This window comes from Vicia villosa, unplaced genomic scaffold, assembly GCF_029867415.1.
Source record: "Vicia villosa cultivar HV-30 ecotype Madison, WI unplaced genomic scaffold, Vvil1.0 ctg.000374F_1_1, whole genome shotgun sequence".
Lineage (NCBI taxonomy): Eukaryota > Viridiplantae > Streptophyta > Magnoliopsida > Fabales > Fabaceae > Vicia > Vicia villosa.
Window position 1 is genome coordinate 716,949 of NW_026705173.1, and position 19,797 is coordinate 736,745.

General features: G+C 34.0%; 1 protein-coding gene across 1 annotated transcript; it reads right to left on the minus strand.

Moving 5' to 3' along the window:
• Positions 1–11,875: 11,875 nt before the first annotated feature.
• LOC131627623 (B3 domain-containing protein At1g49475-like) lies at positions 11,876–13,083 on the minus strand. Its single transcript, XM_058898462.1, has 4 exons — positions 13,012–13,083; positions 12,508–12,916; positions 12,270–12,391; positions 11,876–12,187 (listed from the first exon to the last, which is right to left on the minus strand). Exons 1-4 carry the CDS (start codon positions 13,081–13,083, stop codon positions 11,876–11,878), a joined length of 915 nt encoding a protein of 304 aa, XP_058754445.1.
• Between the last annotated feature and the right edge of the window lie 6,714 nt (positions 13,084–19,797).

A 19,797-nucleotide genomic window follows, 5' to 3' on the forward strand; every position in this document is an offset into this window, starting at 1 on the left:
GGTTTGATGAGGAAGGTATTCAGGTTACTTGGGATCGTTTTCGTGATGCATTTTTGGAAAACTATTTTCCAGAAGATTGCCATGGAAAGAAAGAAGTGGAATTTCTTGAGTTGAAGCAAGGGAATGGTACCGTAGCGGAGTATGCTGCTAGATTTCAAGAGCTTATCAAGTATTGTCCTCACTACAATACTATGAATGCGGAGAGATCTAAGTGTTTGAAGTTTGTGAATGGTTTGAGGCATGATATCAAGAAGGCGATTGGATATCAACAGATTTCTCGATTTGCGGAGTTGGTTAATAAGAGTCGGATTTATGATGAGGATAGCAGGGAGAGTGCTTCTTACTACAAGGCTATGAATGAGAAGAAAGGTCAATATCGTGGAAAACCGTATGATAATAAGAAGAAAGCTGGTTTTGGCGGAAAGCCAAGTGGGGGAGGATCTAGTGCTCCGATCAAGTGTTTCAAATGTGGTGTTGAAGGACATCGTGCTGTTGATTTTCCCAAAGTTGAAGTGTCATGTTTCAAGTGTGGCAAGAGTGGTCACAAGGCGAACGAGTGTAGAGGTGGTTCGAAAGTGACTTGTTACCATTGTGGGGAGCAAGGTCACATTAGCACCAGATGTGATAAGCCAAAGAAGGAACAAGCAAAAGGGAAAGTGTTTGCATTGTCTGGAGCGGAAGCTTCTACCGATGATAGGCTAATCCAAGGTACATGCTTTATTAATGGTACACCTTTGATTGCTATTATTGATACAAGTGCGACACATTCTTTCATTTCTTTGGATTGTGCTAAGAGATTGAATCTTGTGTTATCTGATATGCGTAGAAGTATGGTTATTGATACACCTACTATGGGTTTTGTTTCTACTTCTTTTGTGTGTTTGAATTGTCCTTTGAGTATTTTTGGTAGAGATTTTGGGATTGATTTGGTTTGTCTTCCGTTAGAGCAACTTGATGTGATTTTGGGTATGAATTGGTTGGAATTTAATCGTGTGTATATCAACTATTTTGATAAGATTGTTATTTTTCCTGAGATTGGTGTTAAGGAAGATTTGTTTTTGTCTGCTAAGCATGTTGGTGAATCTGTTCAAGATGGGGCTGAATTTTTTATGTTATTGGCAACCTTAGATGTGCATGAGAAGAGAACCATTGAGGAATTTCCAATAGTTTGTGATTTTGCGGAGGTATTTCCTGAAGATGTAAGTGATTTACCGCCGGAACGTGAATTTGAGTTTTCGATTGATTTAGTTCCTGGAACTAGTCCTGTATCGATGGCTCCATATAGGATGTCTGCTTCTGAGTTGAAAGAGTTGAAGAGTCAACTTGAGGATTTGTTGGAGAAGAAGTTTATTCGTCCTAGTGTATCGCCGTGGGGTGCACCTATTTTGTTGGTTAAGAAGAAGGAAGGTTCTATGAGGCTTTGTGTTGACTATAGGAAATTAAACAAAGTGACGATTAAGAACAAGTATCAACTCCCGAGGATTGATGATTTAATGGATCAGTTATTTGGAGCTTGTGTGTTTAGCAAAATTTATTTGAGGTCTGGGTATCATCAGATTCGTGTGAAGGCGGAGGATATTCAGAAGACTGCTTTTAGGACGAGGTATGGTCATTATGAGTATTCTGTTATGCCGTTTGGTGTGACTAATGCACCTGGTGTATTCATGGAGTATATGAATAGGATTTTTCATGATTTTCTAGATAAGTTTGTGGTTGTTTTCATTGATGATATTTTGATCTATTCCAAGAGTGAAGATGATCATGCTGAGCATTTGAGAATTGTGTTATCAGTGTTGAAAGAGAAGAGGTTGTTTGCTAAGCTTTCTAAGTTTGAATTTTGGTTAAAGGAAGTGAGTTTTCTTGACCATGTGATCTCTAGTGGAGGTATTTCTGTTGACCCGTCTTAGATTGAAGCTATATCTCAATGGGAAGCTCCTAAGTCTGTTTCTGAGATTAGAAGTTTTCTTGGTTTGGATGGTTATTATAGAAAGTTCATTGAGGGATTTTCTAAGTTATCTTTGCCGTTGACGTTGTTGACTAGGAAAGGTCAAGCTTTCATTTGGACTTTGCAATGTGAAGCGAATTTTCAAGAGCTTAAGAGAAGGTTGACTTCTGCTCCTATTTTGATTTTGCCGGATCCGTTTGAACCATTTTTTGTGTATTGTGATGCTTCATTGTTGGGTTGGGAGGCGTTTTTATGAAAAAAGGGCAAGTGGTAGCTTATGCTTCAAGGCAACTTAAAGTTCATGAGAGGAATTATCCGACGCATGATTTAGAGTTGGCCGCCGTGGTGTTTGTTTTGAAACTTTTGAGGCATTATTTGTTTGGATCAAGATTTGATGTGTATAGTGATCACAAGAGTTTGAAGTATTTGTTCGATCAGAAAGAGTTGAATATGAGGCAACGAAGATGGTTGGAATTCTTGAAAGATTATGATTTTAGTTTGAACTACCATCCTGGAAAAGCGAATGTTGTAGTCGATGCATTGAGCAGGAAATCATTGCATATGTCTATGTTGATGATTCAGGAAATGGAATTGTTGGAACGATTTAGAGATTTGAGTTTGGTTTGTGAAGCAACGTCTTCGTGTGTCAAGCTTGGTATGTTGAAGCTTACTAGTGGTATTTTGGATGAGATTAGGGAAGGACAAAAATCGGATTTGAAATTGGTGGACATTATGACATTGATTAACCAAGGTAAAGGTGGTGATTTTTGGATTGACGAGAATGGTGTTATGAGATGTCGTGACCGGGTTTGTATTCCAGATGTTGTGGATTTGAGAAAGAGAATTCTTGAGGAAGGGCATAGAAGTGGTTTGAGTATTCATCCCGGTGCTACTAAAATGTATCAAGATTTGAGGAGAATGTTTTGGTGGTAAGGTATGAAGAAGGATATAGTGGAATTTGTTTATTCATGTTTGACTTGTCAAAAGTCAAAGATTGAACATCAAAAGTCGTCTGGTTTGATGCAGCCGTTATCTATTCCCGAGTGGAAGTGGGATAGTATCTCTATGGATTTTGTATCGGGTTTGCCGAGAACATCGAGTAATTGTGAAGCAATTTGGGTCGTTGTGGATAGATTAACGAAATGTGCTCATTTTATTCCGATGAGGATGGATTATTAAATGGAAAGACTTGCTAAGTTATACATAGAGAGGATTGTATGTTTTCATGGTATTTCGTCAAGTATCGTTTTGAATAGGGATCCAAGGTTCACTTCTATATTTTGGGAAGGTTTGCAAAGTGCTTTGGGTACAAAGTTGCGTTTGAGTTCGGCGTATCATCCGCAAATTGATGGTCAATCGGAGAGGACTATTCAGTCGCTTGAAGATCTTTTAAGGTCTTGTGTTTTGGAACAAGGAGGAAATTGGGATAGTTTCTTACCTTTGATTGAGTTTACTTATAACAACAGTTTCCATTCGAGTATTGGAATGGCACCTTTTGAGGCTCTTTATGGTAGAAGGTGTAGAACTCCTTTGTGTTGGTATGAATCGGGAGAGAGTGTTGTGGTTGGACCTGAGTTAATTCAAGAGACTACAGATAATATTAAGATGATTCAAGAGAAAATGAAGGTTTCTCAAAGTCGTCAGAAGAGTTATCATGATAAGAGGAGGAAGGCTCTTGAGTTTGAGAAGGATGATCATGTGTTTCTTCGAGTTACGCCAATAACGGGTGTTGGTAGAGCATTGAAGTCGCGTAAGTTGACGCCGCGTTTCATTGGTCCTTATCAGATTTCAGAGAGAGTAGGTGAAGTGGCATATCGGATTGCATTGCCGCCGTCTCTTTCTAATCTTCACGATGTGTTCCACGTGTTTCAATTGAGGAGGTACATTGCGAACCCATCGCATGTTGTTCAATTAGATGATGTTCAAGTAAGAGATAATTTGACGGTTGACACATCACCTATGCGAATTGAAGATCGAGAGGTGAAGAAGCTTCGTGGTAAGGAGATTGCTTTGGTGAAAGTGATGTGGGGTGGAGTCGCCGATGGTAATATCACTTGGGAACTCGAGGATAACATGAAGGAATCATATCCGGAGTTGTTTGTTTAAGGTAATTTTCAGGCCGGAAATCTTTAAGTGGGGGAGAGTTGTAACATCCTATTTTTATTAGATTTAATTAATTAGGATTATTTGATATTTGATAATTGTTTGTGTGTTTTATTTAATTATTGATTGAGTATTAATTATTCAATTGGGTGGTAATATATTATTTAGCTAATTAATAAATGGTAGAATTTTATTAGAAATTAGTTAAATGGGCTTAGTTAAGTGAGAAAGATTATTGGGTGGGTTAAGCCCAATGAGATAATGAGAGTTAGGAGAGAATGATATGTCATAACCTAATTAGGAAGAAAAGAGAAAAGATAGAAAGAAGAGTAGAGAAGAGAAGAAGAACATAGAAGAGGAGGAGAAGGAATTTGTAGATTCTTGAAGATGGTGGATTAAGAGTTAGAGGTAAGGGTTTGAATACAAGTTCTTGTAGAATCTATGATTGGGTAATGAATGTGTTGTGTGAATCTCTTCATTCTTTGCTATTTCATGAGAAATGTATGAACCCTAATTTCTATGTTATTTCTATGGATTTACATGATTAAACATGATTTTGATGATATGTGTTGTTCAATAATGATGAATACTGGTTGTATTTGATGTCTATTGATGTTTGGAAGTGATTTAGAATGGTAGGGATTGGTTTTCGCAGTTCTGGGTTTTGCTGTGTTTTTCTGAAAATCACAGACCCCGCTGAGCGAAGCTGGTCCGCTGAGCGGAGCTTCGAAGAATAAAAATCTCTGCCTGGTCTCGCTGAGCGGACCCTGTTTCATAAAATATTTTCTAAACTTTGAAATTACATAACTTTTGATCCGTAACTCCTTTTTAGGTGCCGTTTGAAGCATATTGAAGCTTAATTAATTATCTATATGATAGAATAGAATTGGATTGGCACTTGTTTGATTAATTATGATGTTAATTGGGAATAACATGTAATTATATATGTATGGATGGATGAATTGTGTATGATCAATATTCATGGAGGCATTGTGTGATATGATAACCGTGAATTATGTGATTGATTTCTAAATGCTAATTGATGTTTGATATTGGTGGAATGTCATGTTGTGTAATGATGAGCAAAGTTGGAAAGATGTGATTGTGTAGTTTAAGAGATAGAGAGAGATCGTCTTAAATGCATGAGTCTTGTTTTGTTGCACACGTACATAAGCATGAGTCTTTGAAAGTGGCAATGTAAGGTAATCTCGCGAAGGTTATTTACTTGTCCCAAACCTAACGAGTATGGGGTTTGAAAGCTTAACGAGTATGGGGCTTTGAGGTGGTTATTTTGTCCGTAGAGAGTGACGATCGGCATGAACGGAAATGATAACAGAGGGATCCACATGCATATCGCATAGAGTCACACTTGAGTTGCACGTGTCGGTGTGAATTGTTGTGTTGGTGTGATTTAAGTGATATGAATTGTGTGGAATGATGTTGATAGATGTGCATATATGTAGATTTGTGATTCATTTGATATGAATTGTTGTTGCGTAATGAAGGTGATATATGTGATTTGGAACATATGTGATATAGATGTGAATTTATATGTGAATTTGATTTACGTGCATATATGTGGAATGATGAATCATTTTATATGGATTAGAGAATGTGATGAGAATGAAATATATGTGATTAATACATATTTGATGTTAAATGTATGCTTATTTGTGTTGCATTTCCCATTATTATATTTTTCTATTTAGAATTTGAATTCTCACCCTTCTGTTTGAATGTTACCCTTGGTTGGTAACGTGCAGGTTCAGAAGAGTAGTTGCTTGACTCGTGGCTTAGCCGAAGAGCTCCGAGGTTTCGTTTTGATTAGGTAGAGAGTCATATGCTCTGATCATGTAACACTTGGGGGTCTTCTTAGACTTATGTTCATGTTTGGAAATTGCTACTTCTTATGTTTTGTTGAATATTGGATGAGTGTGATGACATTTGGATATGTTGATTTCAAGGTCGTTGTAGCCTAGGATTGTAATGTTCGAGTAACAAAGATATTGTTGTTATTTGAACTTGGTAGATGAATATAGTATGGGATATATTCATTGAAATCTTTAATAGCAATTTGAATTGTTTTCCGCAAGCGTTTATGCATAATGTATGAGAACATGAAACTTCATTTGTGTTACAATATGATCTTTGCGTATTATGGATGTTGTATGCATGTTATTTTGGGATTTTCATTTGATGGAAATCAACATGTGGCGCCCTTTTTCATTTATGCATACTTACTCTGTTTGATTGTATGATATATTTGAGGTTAGAAAAGGGGTGTTACAGAGATGCAGTGGCTCCGTCGTGAGGAACGATGTTGCTGGATGGAGGTATGATGACGGAAATGTCGTTTTTGGTGAGTATCGTAGCGTCTAATGAAAAGGAGTCTTCGTTATTGCCAGCCATGAGTGAAAGTTGTTCTGAGCTTTGGTTCCTAGGTTCTTGCAGGAGGTAAGAATGGGTCAAGAAAGTGCAAGAAGAGGAAAAGGGGAGCTGTTGTTTCCCACAGACGGCGCCACTGATCTTACCGAGCAGATAAGATGGCCAGCAACAATGAAGACTTGAAGTTCCGAACGGTCGAGAGGGGAAAAAGGGGTTGTACCTGTAAGGCACTCCGATGCCGAAGTAAGTATGTGTTCCACAAGGTACAACAAAGTGAGAGAATTTTTGGGGTAAGAAAAGATTACCTCGCCCTCTATGGCAAGAGGGCTATTTATAGGGTGTCCTTATGCGGAATTGACTCCTCCTTCTGAGGCGGAGATTTAGGTGACATGCGAGCTGGCTTCTTACCGGGCATGAGGCTCTCTCGTGGTCGGTTGTCTTGGTGTTTGCCCAGCACGATCCTGGGGTGTTGCCACGCGTGGTCTAACGCACCTTGGGCCGAAGGCTGGATAGGCCCAATTAGAATGATTGGGTCGGTCCAGAACATGTAACATGCATTTGGGGGGTCAATTTTTCTTATTGTAACCTTTTAGCAACTTAAAATCCAAAAGCACGTGATCATGGATATGGAGCCCTGGCACAGATGCAGTATGGCTGTCATCAATGATGCTACTGAGGACTTTGTTCAGTCTATTTGTCATCACCTTTGAGATAATCTTGTATATGTTGGTACAACAAGATATTGGCCTATATTATTTAACCATGGTTGCTTGAGGAGTCTTGAGAATGAGGGTGACAAGTGTGTTGTTTATGTCTCTGAACATCTTCCCTTTGACAAAAAATTCCTGCACTGCGTTGATATTATCCTCCTTAAACACTAACTAGGCCGCTTTGAAAAACTTCGATCCGTAGCCATCAATTCCTGGGGAGTTATTTTCTTTGATGCTGTATAGAGCTGTTTTGATCTCTGCCTCAGTGACTGGTGCAAACAGACCCTGACCTTGCTCATTGGTAAGTTGTCTTCCATCTCGCATGGTGACCATATTTATACCATTGATATTTTAATTATTATCACCCCCAAGGTTCTTGTAGAACGATAAAATTTCTTTTTCCAAATCATCTTGCTTAGTAATAGTTACACACTTACACCATTTGCTGTACTTAGATTTTGGATAATGCACTGTCTAGACATTCCCTTTAGAGTGGCATAAAATATTTGTTATTGCCATCTCCAAGTCTCAACCAGCCTATTTTTGCTCTCTGCTGCAACATGCATTCTTCAATGTTGCTTAGTCTTAAAACCACTGCAGTTAGAACTTCAGTTTTAAGAATAAGCTCTTCATTGAGTATGCTATTAAGAAGATCCTTTTGGTCATCCCCAAGATTAGCCCTAGCTATATCCATATTTGACTTTATATTTTTAAACAAAGCACCAATAGCCTTTATAGTGTGTTTCAATCTTTGTAGTTTTCTCTAAACTACAAACATAGCATTCCCCTCTATGTTTCTGTTCCAATCGTTTTGCACCTGTCAAAGAAATCCCTCAGCAGTTGTGATGATGTTTTGGAATTTGAAATAGGTCCTCTGGGTTTAGTATGTGCATGATCATCAAGACAAAGCATGGCATGATCAGACACTCTAGGGTCCATAATCTTTAACTCAGTGTTAATGTTACTACTATGCCACTCCAAATTACCTAAAACTCGATCAATTCTAGAATATATAAGGTCCTTTGAATGTTTGTTGAACCAAGTAAAGTAGTCACCTCCACTTTCTTTCTCAGCAAGATCTAAGTTTTTCATCATGTTGGAGAGGTCTATGAACTCAGCTGCAATTACTTTTTTCCCCCAATTTTGTTTTTATACCTACAAACATTGTTGAATTCATCCATAATGAGCCAAGCTCCTTTGATAGTTAGACTTAGTTTGGTGATATCTTTCCAAAGTTTCATGCGTTGATCCAGCCCATTAAGGGCATAAACAGTAGTGCATTCACTATATGTACCCTGATGGTAGTGCAATCCACAGTGTATGAATTGGTCAGAACAACTAAGCATCTCAATCTTCAACTTGTTAGCATTCCTTAAGATCCAAACTCTACCATCATTATGATGAATGTAATTATCAATGATACTCCATTTACCAGTCGATTTGTTTCTAATATTTATGGCTTTATTGGGTTTAACTCTAGTTTCCACAAAATAATCAAGTCAGAATTAAAGCTATTGAGACAGAAGAAAATCTCATGACATTTTCCTGCATTATTCATCCCCCTCACATTCCAAGACAAAATCATCCCCACTAGGGGTTACTTGTGTTGGCCTCTCCCCATTCTTCCAATTGTTCAAAACCATTTTGACAGTTAATCTTAACTATAGCATCCAGTTTTAGGAAGTTAGGCATACCAGCTCTACCTTTTGTCCTTCGACTGTTCGCCACTTGTATCCAAGCTGAATCTGGTGTACTATTATGTTGAATTGGTGTTTTCATCTCCTCTTCTTGTTGTTATACATTATCATCTTTGACTTCAGGTATACTAGCTACCTTGATCTTCCATTCTTTCCTGCTCTTCATGTTTTGATCGCTTGTGCATTGGTGACCAACTTTATTACACACCCCACAATATTTAGGTTTCCATTCAAAATCAATAGCTTGTTGGATCATTTGGCCATTTATATCCTTTATCATTATGCTATCATTCTGTTTTTCGTAATATCCAATTCCACTAATATTATCGCATTTGAAACACGAAGCTTATTTGTTGTGCATTCGTCCGTGAATAAGGCCTTCCTAGTGACACTTCATATCTTCCCTAAACTCTTTGCTCCCCACAAGTGCAAAGGTAGCTGCGACAACTTTATCCAAAGAGGCAGAGTTCGCAGGCTGTCATGCTTGAAATTGAACTCAGGATGCCATTCCTTTAGAACCATAGGTGCACTATGAATGATGTATGGTCCTTTCATAACCACCAATTAACGTTCCTCTAGCGATTGAAATTTCAGCAAGAAATTGCCTTCCTCGTGATAGTACATGTTAGGCAACTTTACAAAATTCCATACCCTAGTCATATACTGCTTTACAGTATTCATGCTTAGGTTTTTCTCGATTGCATATATAATGAGAGTTGACCACAACCCTAACCTGAAACGGTCTCTAACCCTAAGGCTAGGAGTTTATACCATATTCAGTTCACAGATGTTGTCAATCCAAGAATGTGAAACCGGAATCGTGAAGCAGTGGGCTTGTACGCCTTATCTTGGAACCACAACAGTCTTGCCGGAAACTCCAAAACTCGCTAACATTACAGGGAGGTATTGTGTGTTTAACCTTTTATTTTATAAGTAATGATTTTGAGTTATTTAGGATGCTGCACTTTGATTATTTTGATGCTAATTATTTTAAGTTGCAAGTATTTTATGTAATTATAGATATTACTGTAATGTAACTTTCGTTTTTGCAAATATGTGGACCGCGTCATTCAGTTTTGAAAATATTAAAAATGTAATTGTTGGGATCGAACCCATGTGAAGAATACTTTACCCATCAATAATTCCAAACCTGAGGGGTAATGTGGCAAGTTTTTATTACGTTTTTCGTTACCTCGCATGTGTAACTGAGATTAAATTTTATTCAAAGCTGAGGTTAAATTTGTTTCTTGTAGTAGTGAAATGAAAATAAAACCACAACAAGACAAAAGAAGATAAAAGACAAGAACACAATAACTTGTTTATCCACTTTGATCAAACAATCTATTATGGGAAAGAGTGCAACTATCTGATTCACTATACTTCCAAAAAAATTTACGATAGATTAGAAAGATATTATAAGAAAATAGCCTTCAAAATTCTCAAGAACAAACTCTATTTTCTATCCACGTTTTTTTCAATCTCTCCAACAATCAATATAAGAATCACACACGCATAAGGTGTTTAGAAGTGTTTTCCAATTCCCTTAGATACTTCAAAAAATTTATATAAAAAAAACTCTTGACTCTCTAACTTAACCAAGAATTCCTAACTCTTCTCTCTGTCTTCAACTGATAAAAATTTTAAGTTTGTTCTAAGACAATAATAGAATACATACCTATTTATAATTGCTAAAACTCAACAGATCCATAACAATGCCAAAACACAACTCATTAATTATTAGAATAAAATATTATAAATATCTTATAATAACTTTTAAAATATTATAAAAAATAAATACTTTTTATATTAATTTAAAGTATTCCTAAATTAATATAAAAAAATATATTTATTATTCTAACATTAATGAAAGGAGGCGCAAACCAAATCGACTAAATCCAATATCCATAACGGTCCAACTTGGAAACATATTTTATTTTTCGTTGTCACTTAAAAGTTTTAAGACATATTTCTATATTTCTACATGTTCTCTTTATAGAAACGATGACAATATAAAACATTAAGAGTGGAAGAATGGATCATCGTTTTAAATTGCAGACCGCATCACGTGATGCGGCTGCAATATTGCAGTTGCGGTAGTGTCCACATCCGCATCAGGCTGTAATTGTAGTGTGATTGCAAATTACAATAAAAACCGCATCATAACGCTGTAACAACCGTATCGTAACAACGCAACTATCGCATTAGGCCGCAAGAGATTATACAATGCTCGAAAAAATTATTTAATTTATCTTCCTTTCTATTTATATCTTTGATTTAAGGTGTGTTTTAAAAATATTAGTGATATTCAAAATGATGGCGAATAGTTAAAGGAAGACATGTGAAATTTAAAGTAAATGATAAAATATAGTAATATTTTATGTTCATAAATATAAATTCACGCCGCAACGACCGAATCTGCATCGTAACAACCGCAATAGTTGCGACTCCAATTTAAAATCATGGAATGGATGGTCAATTATAATTGTTGATTGATTTTAGCATACGGTAGTGGTGGAACATGGTACCCGTTTGTGTTTGTATGTTATTTCTATATTATTATTTTTTTTAAATCAAGGAATATATTAATGCGAGAACAAGGATTCCCGAACCTGTTACACCACAAAACGGGACAAACCTGGCAAAAAGAAAAGGGGAAATTATTTCTACATAATCTTATATAATCTTGATAATATAATTTTATTTTAATATTATCATGGAATGAAGACAACAAATACTTAAGGTTAACATTAGACAGAACAAGCATAATAACTCATTCAAAAGAGCATATATCATAAGTAATGTCTATATAAGCAAAAACATTAGTTTGAAAAGCTGAACTGCTTTTGTGTTATACCTACTAGCCTAGTAGTGTTTTCATCAATCAAAATAGCTAAAATTCTTTCTTGTGTGAATTGATTGTCTAACTCCTTGAATAGTAGCTTCATCCTTTAGTTGAGAAGAATCTGCATAAAGTGGAAGAATATATTTTCTAAATAATATGAGAAAGAGATCAGTGTGATTGAAATGAAAACTAATTAATAATTAAACCTACTTTGAGAAGTTGAACAATTAGTGCTGACTTCATCTGTTGCTCTAAAGATGTGAACTTTAAAAGTCATATTAGTTTGATGAATGAGCTCAAAGTTGCAAACATCACCAACTTTCAAGTTATTATCTTTTACAAATTCCCTCCATTTCCTTGAGAGTTCAAATTTTAGTCCTGTAGTGCTCATCCTAATTGTGTACTTTGCATGCCAAACTATTCCATGATCCAACACCTGAAAATGAATATCTCCTTTCTTCTTATCCAAATCAAAGTGTCTCTTACCAAAATCACATGGTATAGTCTACCAAACAAAAGTAAAAACAAATGTTAATGAACCTAAGAAACAAACAGCTAAAAAACAAAGAGTTTTGTTTGCAACTTACCAAAAGAAAATGATGCTCAACGTATGATGCACCCATGACAAGAACAAAGTATGGATTACTTGTTTTGACCTCTTTGGCTCTTTCAAGAGTTGTATTTTTCTCAGCAATAGTTACCGGTTTTCCTGCAAAACTAGAACACCGTAAGGCTAACATGTCGATAACATTTTATTAATTTAACATGAATTGAAGAGAAGAAAAGTTAATAATTGTGAGAAACTGAAAATATAAAACCTTATACCTTTACGTTTTTTGTCAATATGATTTTGCGATTTCCCGACTTTAACACAACTGCTGCTGCTTCCATATTCAAAGGAGGAGAAAGCTTTTCTCTTTTGATTTTCTCTACAATCTTCTTTACTATTAGAAACCTCTTCAGCTTCAACTCTTTTAAGAGGGTAGTTTATCTCAGAAGCAGTCTTATCAAAGATTTGTACCTCAAAACTCGAAGTGCTTTCATATCTGAAAACTAGAAGATGGTAATAAGATAGCGAATGGAACTTTGCAAATTCTTTCCAACCACTTCCAAACCATATTTTGCCATCACTTTTTACCAAATATATTTTCCATTTTTCACCATTTGGAGTGTTTAGATAAATATCTTTCGGTAAACTTTTTCCATATTTCTTCACAAACTTACATGGCATCATCTGTCATCAATGAATAACACCAGATTAAGATGCATGCATGATAGAACTCATACAGAATTACATGACCAAAGAAAATATATAGGTGAAAGGCTTACAAATTTTTGATGATGAAAGCTTTGAGTAAGTATGAAGTGGATTGGTTCCACCAGAGGAATTTCACTAGCCATGAGCTTGCTCATATTGCCTGCAATGGAGTTTATGAGAGAAGTATTATACAATGGTTTTTCACATAATAGGTGATATACTCAATGACTCTTCATTATTCTCTTGCTTGTTCTGCATCAAATGTGCACAAATCTCAAGACTTCTTGGAATAGCAACCGAAAAATCACATTTAAACTGTTTATCTCATTTCTTTTTTAAAACGATAAATAAAACTTCTTACGGTTATAGTATCTTTTTAATTTTCAGTTAGTTTTAAAATTTTATTAATATTTTGTATTATACTGTAGTAAATAAGTTTTAATTTCAAATTAAGTTTACAACTTATATATTGTCATTTTTATCAGATACACAAAATTATAAATTTGATAAAATTTATACTTGGTCTAGGAGCAGAGATTATGTTGTATCCATATTTGGTCTATTTGGTTTACGCTCCTCAGATAGTTAGATTTGTTCAAATGCCTTTGATTGGACCTTCAATTTCACCTCTAACTTCACAACCTAAAACCTTAGAGTTTTCAACTACTGTGAGCTAACCTTGTATTGTATGGTGCAAAGAATTTGTTAAACATCATGTAAAAAATTGTTTCATAGCAGAATTTGCAAGCTATAGAATAAAGGTTCCTTCTCGCCTCAAAGAAAGCATCGATAATGCGCCTCTGCGAGGGAACATTGTTCAACAGGGTGTATCAAGGAGAATTGCAACCTTCGTCCTTGAGTTGAGCCCGAATAGGAAAGATGAAGCTCCTAAGTCAAAAAATCAATAGAGGAGCAAGAAACACCAAAGTCCTCTCCAAAACCCCGAGAGAGATCAAGGGAGCCACGCTCCTCCTTCGGATCAGGCAGAAAACCAACCATTGAAGAATCATGAGAAGAATCCTCTGCACTCCCATATTTTGGACAGCAAAATACTAAAATCCATGTAGAAGCCTCCAGAGCTGGGCGAGTACAGGGGAAAAGGAAATCTAGACGAGCTTGTGCAACTCATCAATAATCAACTTAATTACTTTAGTGACGACGAAGCCTCCAAATGCATGCTATTCTCATTAACTCTGGATGGGTCATCAAGGTTGTGGTTCAATGGTCTGTTAGACGGGTGTATTGAATCATAGAGGGATTTCTATGAACGGTTTGCTGCACACTTTACTGCTTGGGAAAGGAAGCCTGTGATGGTAGCTTCTCTAAGCAGTATCAATCAAGGGAATAAGGAAAGCATTAGGTCTTATATTGACTAATTTACGCAAGTTTTTGTTGAAGTATAAGGGGTCGGAGAAGGCCTTAAGTGCTGGATCTTTGAGAACGGTGTTTTGTGGAACCATCCCTTTAGGTTTAATATAGGAAGGAAAATTATACAAACCACTCATGAAATTATTGAGCATATGGCTCAGTCTTATATGATCTTAGAGAAAAGATGGACACACGGTTCGACAATCCTGCTTTCGCCAACACCAACTCTAGCCACCTGATCGGGAAGGAGTCTTAGAAGGATGAGTTTGACCAAGGATGAAGGGTTGATACAACAAGTATACGCCACTGAACGCATCCTAGGAGAAGATCTACCAAGACTGTGCCAACATAAAATTCTGGAAATGATGGATTAAACTCCTTTTTCTTGTCAGAGAGTCGTCCTTGACCAAAAACTCGAAGTATTTTCGCTTCCACGAGGGACATGGCCACAACATCGACGATTGCATCAACTTGAAGAAGGCCATCGAAGGGTTGATCAAGAGGGGCCTACTAGTTGAATATGTGAAAGGGGAAAAAATAAAATGAAGAGTTGCATAAGGGTAAATCTCCCTTGAAGACTATCGACACTGGAACTAGTGACGAGAACAAAGAGGCCGGCAACAGGAAACGCCCGTAAATCACCGTTGTCACTCAAGGTCGGAGCCAGGATCAAAATCTAGGGGATTCCCATAATGAAAATAAAATATACAATTAATTTTACAATTCAAAATTTCAAATCACAATCAAACTCAAAATTCAATTAATTTTACAATTCAAAATTTCAAATCACAATTATAATTAGAAGTTACAATTTGCTTGCGCGGCTGCCGCTGGATGGATAAAATATAATATTGCAAACATACAATTGTAATTACAAGTTAAAATATAATAAATTTTTCATCATTGTACATGTAAAAGTTTTACAGTAAAACTTGAAACAAACATTGAGCATACGAGGTTTGGACTTTAGATTTAATATAAAGAATTTCCACTGTAGATAAAAAGAATCAAGAATGGAAGTTGTTATTTACATAATTCTCTTCACAAATCAATCACAAAATTGAACAAGGTTTCAATAGGGGTTAATTAGAAGTTGCAAATGACATTACCATTGTCACACCGTTTGAATGGATTCAACTAAGTTGAATTGAAAATTTGAAAAATTAAAAATAAAAAAACTTACAAGGAGGGAGATGTTGATACAACTACTACTTAGATTGAGAGTGAGAGTGTTGTTGTTTTGTTAAACCTAAATTAACAAAGTGTAGTAACAAAAAGGGTTAAAAGAGGGGAGGATAAATTGGTAAAAAAATAAAAAATGAAGGCTATTCTTGAGAATACCCTATTCCCCTCTGTATCCGCCCCTGCCGTCACAAAAGGGGTGCCTCAAGCAAAACTCCGTTCCAATTGAACCACGAAGAGAAAAATCATCGAGATGTTGTTCATCCACAAAAACGATGGGAGTGCATTGATTAAAACCCCATATAGGCATATGTTGGGGTTCCGAGACTATTTGAAGGTGGGAGAAATTCCTAACGAAAGATTTCCCTTAGTGATTATATTAACAACCATTGTGTGCCATGCGATATAATGTATTTTAACTCTTTGAAAAAAAGGGCCTTGAAATATGAAACTTAGTGCCTTGTGAATGGTCATACCTGCAGACATTTAACGGTACGGTCACCCATCCCTAGAGATACATCGACATGACGATCTAAGAAGGTGAAGGAAGATGTATGGTCCGTTAATTTACACTTCCTTTTGGTTCCCTACAAGAGTGTTTACAATTTCTTTTTAGGAAGATCATTCGCGTCCACCCTACTTTTCAAAAATCTTTTTTATCACTATTTTTCTAAATATGGAACAAACACATTATTTTTTTAACTATTATGTATAACTAGTGTGATACTCGTGCTTTCGCACGAGTATCCGTCATTTTTCACGCATTTGGATTAAGCAAAATAAAAGATATTAGTAAAAGATTAAATTTGGGTTAAAATGGAAAATTGTATAAAAATACTAATATTAAAAAAAAAATGAATATATTTAATTAAAAAGTAATTAAGAAAATAAAGCTTATATTGTTTTAGATTGAATAATACAAGCTAGGATGCATTTAAGAAAGGTAGAGATTTCATTGAGAAATAATTGTTTGAAATAAAAGAATAATTAATTGTTATTTTATTAATATTTTGATCCGTAACTTCATGTTTTCGTTAATATTCTATATTTTGATCTGTAACTTCATGTTCCTGTTGTTATTCAATATTTTGATCAGTAATGTTCCCGTTAATATTAATATGTTGATCAGTAACTTTATGTTTCTGCATAAAGAATATACAACATAGTGTTGATTGTCCAATGCAATAAAGTTAATCACATTTCCTTTCAACATACTAACACCGCTTCCCGTTAATATTTAATATTTTAATTAATAATTCCATGTTCCCTAATTTTCAATAGTTTGATCAATAATTTCATGTTCCCGTTAATATACAATATTTTTATCAATAACTTCATGTTTTCATTAATATTCAATATTTTGATCAATAACTTCATGTTTTTGTTAATATTCAATATTTTGATCTGTAAGTTTATGTTCCCGTTATTATTCAATATTTTGATCAATAATTTCATTAGTAAGTTCGTGTTCCTGCTATTAGTAAATTCATGTTTCCGCTATTATTTAATATTTTGATCAGTAACTTCATGTTCCCGTTATTAGTAAATTCATGTTTCTGTAATTATTCAATATTTTGATCAGTAACTTCATGTTCCTGTTAATATTCAATATTTTGATCAGTAGTTTAATATTCCCGTTAATATTTAATATATTGATCACGAACTTCATGCTTCCATTAATATTCAGTATTTTTATCAAAAACTTCATGTTCACGTTAACATTCAATATTTTGATCTGTTACGTCATGTTCCCGTTAATATTCAATATTTTGATCAGTAACTTCATGCTCTCGTTAATATTCAATAGTTGTATTAGTAACTTCATGTTTCATCTAATATTAATATTTTGATCAGTAACTTCATGTTCTATTAATATTCAATATTTTTATCGGTAACTTCATGTTCCCGTTATTAGTAAATTCATGTTTATGTTATTATTCAATATTTTAATCAGTAACTTCATGTTCTCGTTAATATTCAATATTTTGATCAATAACTTTATGTTTCCACTAACATTAATATTTTGATCAGTAACTTCATGTTCTGTTAATATTCAATATTTCTATCAGTAACTTCATATTCTCGTTAATATTCAATAGTTTGATTAGTAACTTCATGTTTCCTCTAATATTAATATTTTGATCAGTAACTTCATATTCTATTAATATTCAATATTTTTATCGGTAACTTCATGTTCCCGTTATTAGTAAATTCATATTTCTGTTATTATTCAATATTTTAATCAGTAACTTCATGTTCTCGTTAATATTCAATATTTTGATCAATAACTTCATGTTTCCGCTAATATTAATATTTTGATCAGTAACTTCATGTTCTGTTAATATTCAAAATTTCTATCTGTAAGTTCATTTTCCCGCTATTAGTAAATTCATGTTTATGTTATTATTCAATATTTTAATCAGTAATTAACTTCATGTTCCCGTTAATATTCAATATTTTGACCAGTAATTTATTATTCTCTTTAATATTCAATATTTTGACCAATAATTTATTATTCCCGTTAATATTTAATATTTTGATCACTAACTTGATGTTTCCGTTAATATTAATTGATTAAAATGAATTTACAAATAAAATATATTATTCCATATATAGAAATATTTGAATCAACTGTATAATTATTCCTATATATAAATAATGTTGTTTTGGAATTATATATCAAAATATTTAAATCAATAGTAAACTTATTCTTATTATTATTCAAAATTTAATTAAATGTATTAATATTAGAAGTCTATACTCGTACCATATAAGAACTCGTGTGTATCCGAAAGGTCGTACTATATTATTTTATATTTGAATGGAATTGACTTGTTAAAGTTTTAATTTTAATATTTAAATTATTTTATTATAAAATACTTTCACTTGATATGCTCACATATATATATATATATATATATATATATATATATATATATATATATATATATATATATATATATATATATATATATATAATTGTAATTAATGATAGTATATTTTTGACAATCATTGTCTTTTATTTAAAATCTAAACTCTTCAAACTAATCTCTAATAGTGACCCAATTGACATTAGAGGAATATTATATATATATATATATATATATATATATATATATATATATATATATATATATATATATATATATATATATATATATATATATATATATATATATATATATATATATATATATATATAATTGTAATTAATGATAGTATATTTTTGGCAATCATTGTCTTTTATTTAAAATCTAAACTATTCAAACTAATCTCTAATAGAGACCCAATTGACATTAAAGGAATATTACTTTTCATTATATTAATACTACGTTTTAATTATAACATACTCATTCCATTCTTATTTATAAGCAAAATTTATTTTTTTAGATTCATTGAAAAATTAATGTATCTACCCTATATATAGTCTAAATACATCATTTATTCAATGAACTAAAAAAGTTAAAATTTGCTTATAAATAGAAATGGAGGGTGTACATATATACACTATTCGTTTTTTTCTTTCTTATAATAATATAATATTTATGTTTTGTTTTCATTAATATATATTAAGGCTCCGTGTCAGATTTGCTCCCAATACACCAAAGGTCTCCAAACTTAATTTGATAACAACATGCACATTAATCATAAACTAATTCCTAGGTGTGTCTAGCACTTCATGACAATCAAATTCCTCCATAAACAAAAGATGAATATCAGTTGAAGGATTATATTGTTGAATAACCAATACAGATGCAGAATTGGAGAAGCTAGAAGAACTCAAATAGCTTCCAACATGACCAAGCTCAGGACAATCAGTTGTACTAACCAAAGGTGTAACTGGTGGCATTCTACCAACCAATTTCTACTTAATTCCTTCAATATTGTCTCAATATTACTTTTGCTTTCAGCCAACTTTTCTTCATACTTAATTGATTATTCATTGTTGCTTCTTGCATTGAAAAACTCGGTCCAGTATTGTTCATCTTGGTTTTTTTTACCACCATGGATACTACCTTCGCTATCGTCGATCACTACTTTTCTGCTCTTATCTGATGTAACACCGACTAACTTAGCGCCGAATGATAATGTTGTTCCGGGTGGAGACACAAATTTAACAACAGTTAGCACAGTGCCAGGATGTTCGGCTATTCTCATACCGTAAGCAAGCGCTTCATTATCGTCAGGTCCTCCGAAGAAAATTCGAATCTCATACCAAATCTTATTACCACAACTTGGCAACCATCATCGATCAACCTGCATAACTTAGTTCACATTAGTACATGAGTGTTCAATATGCCACAAAC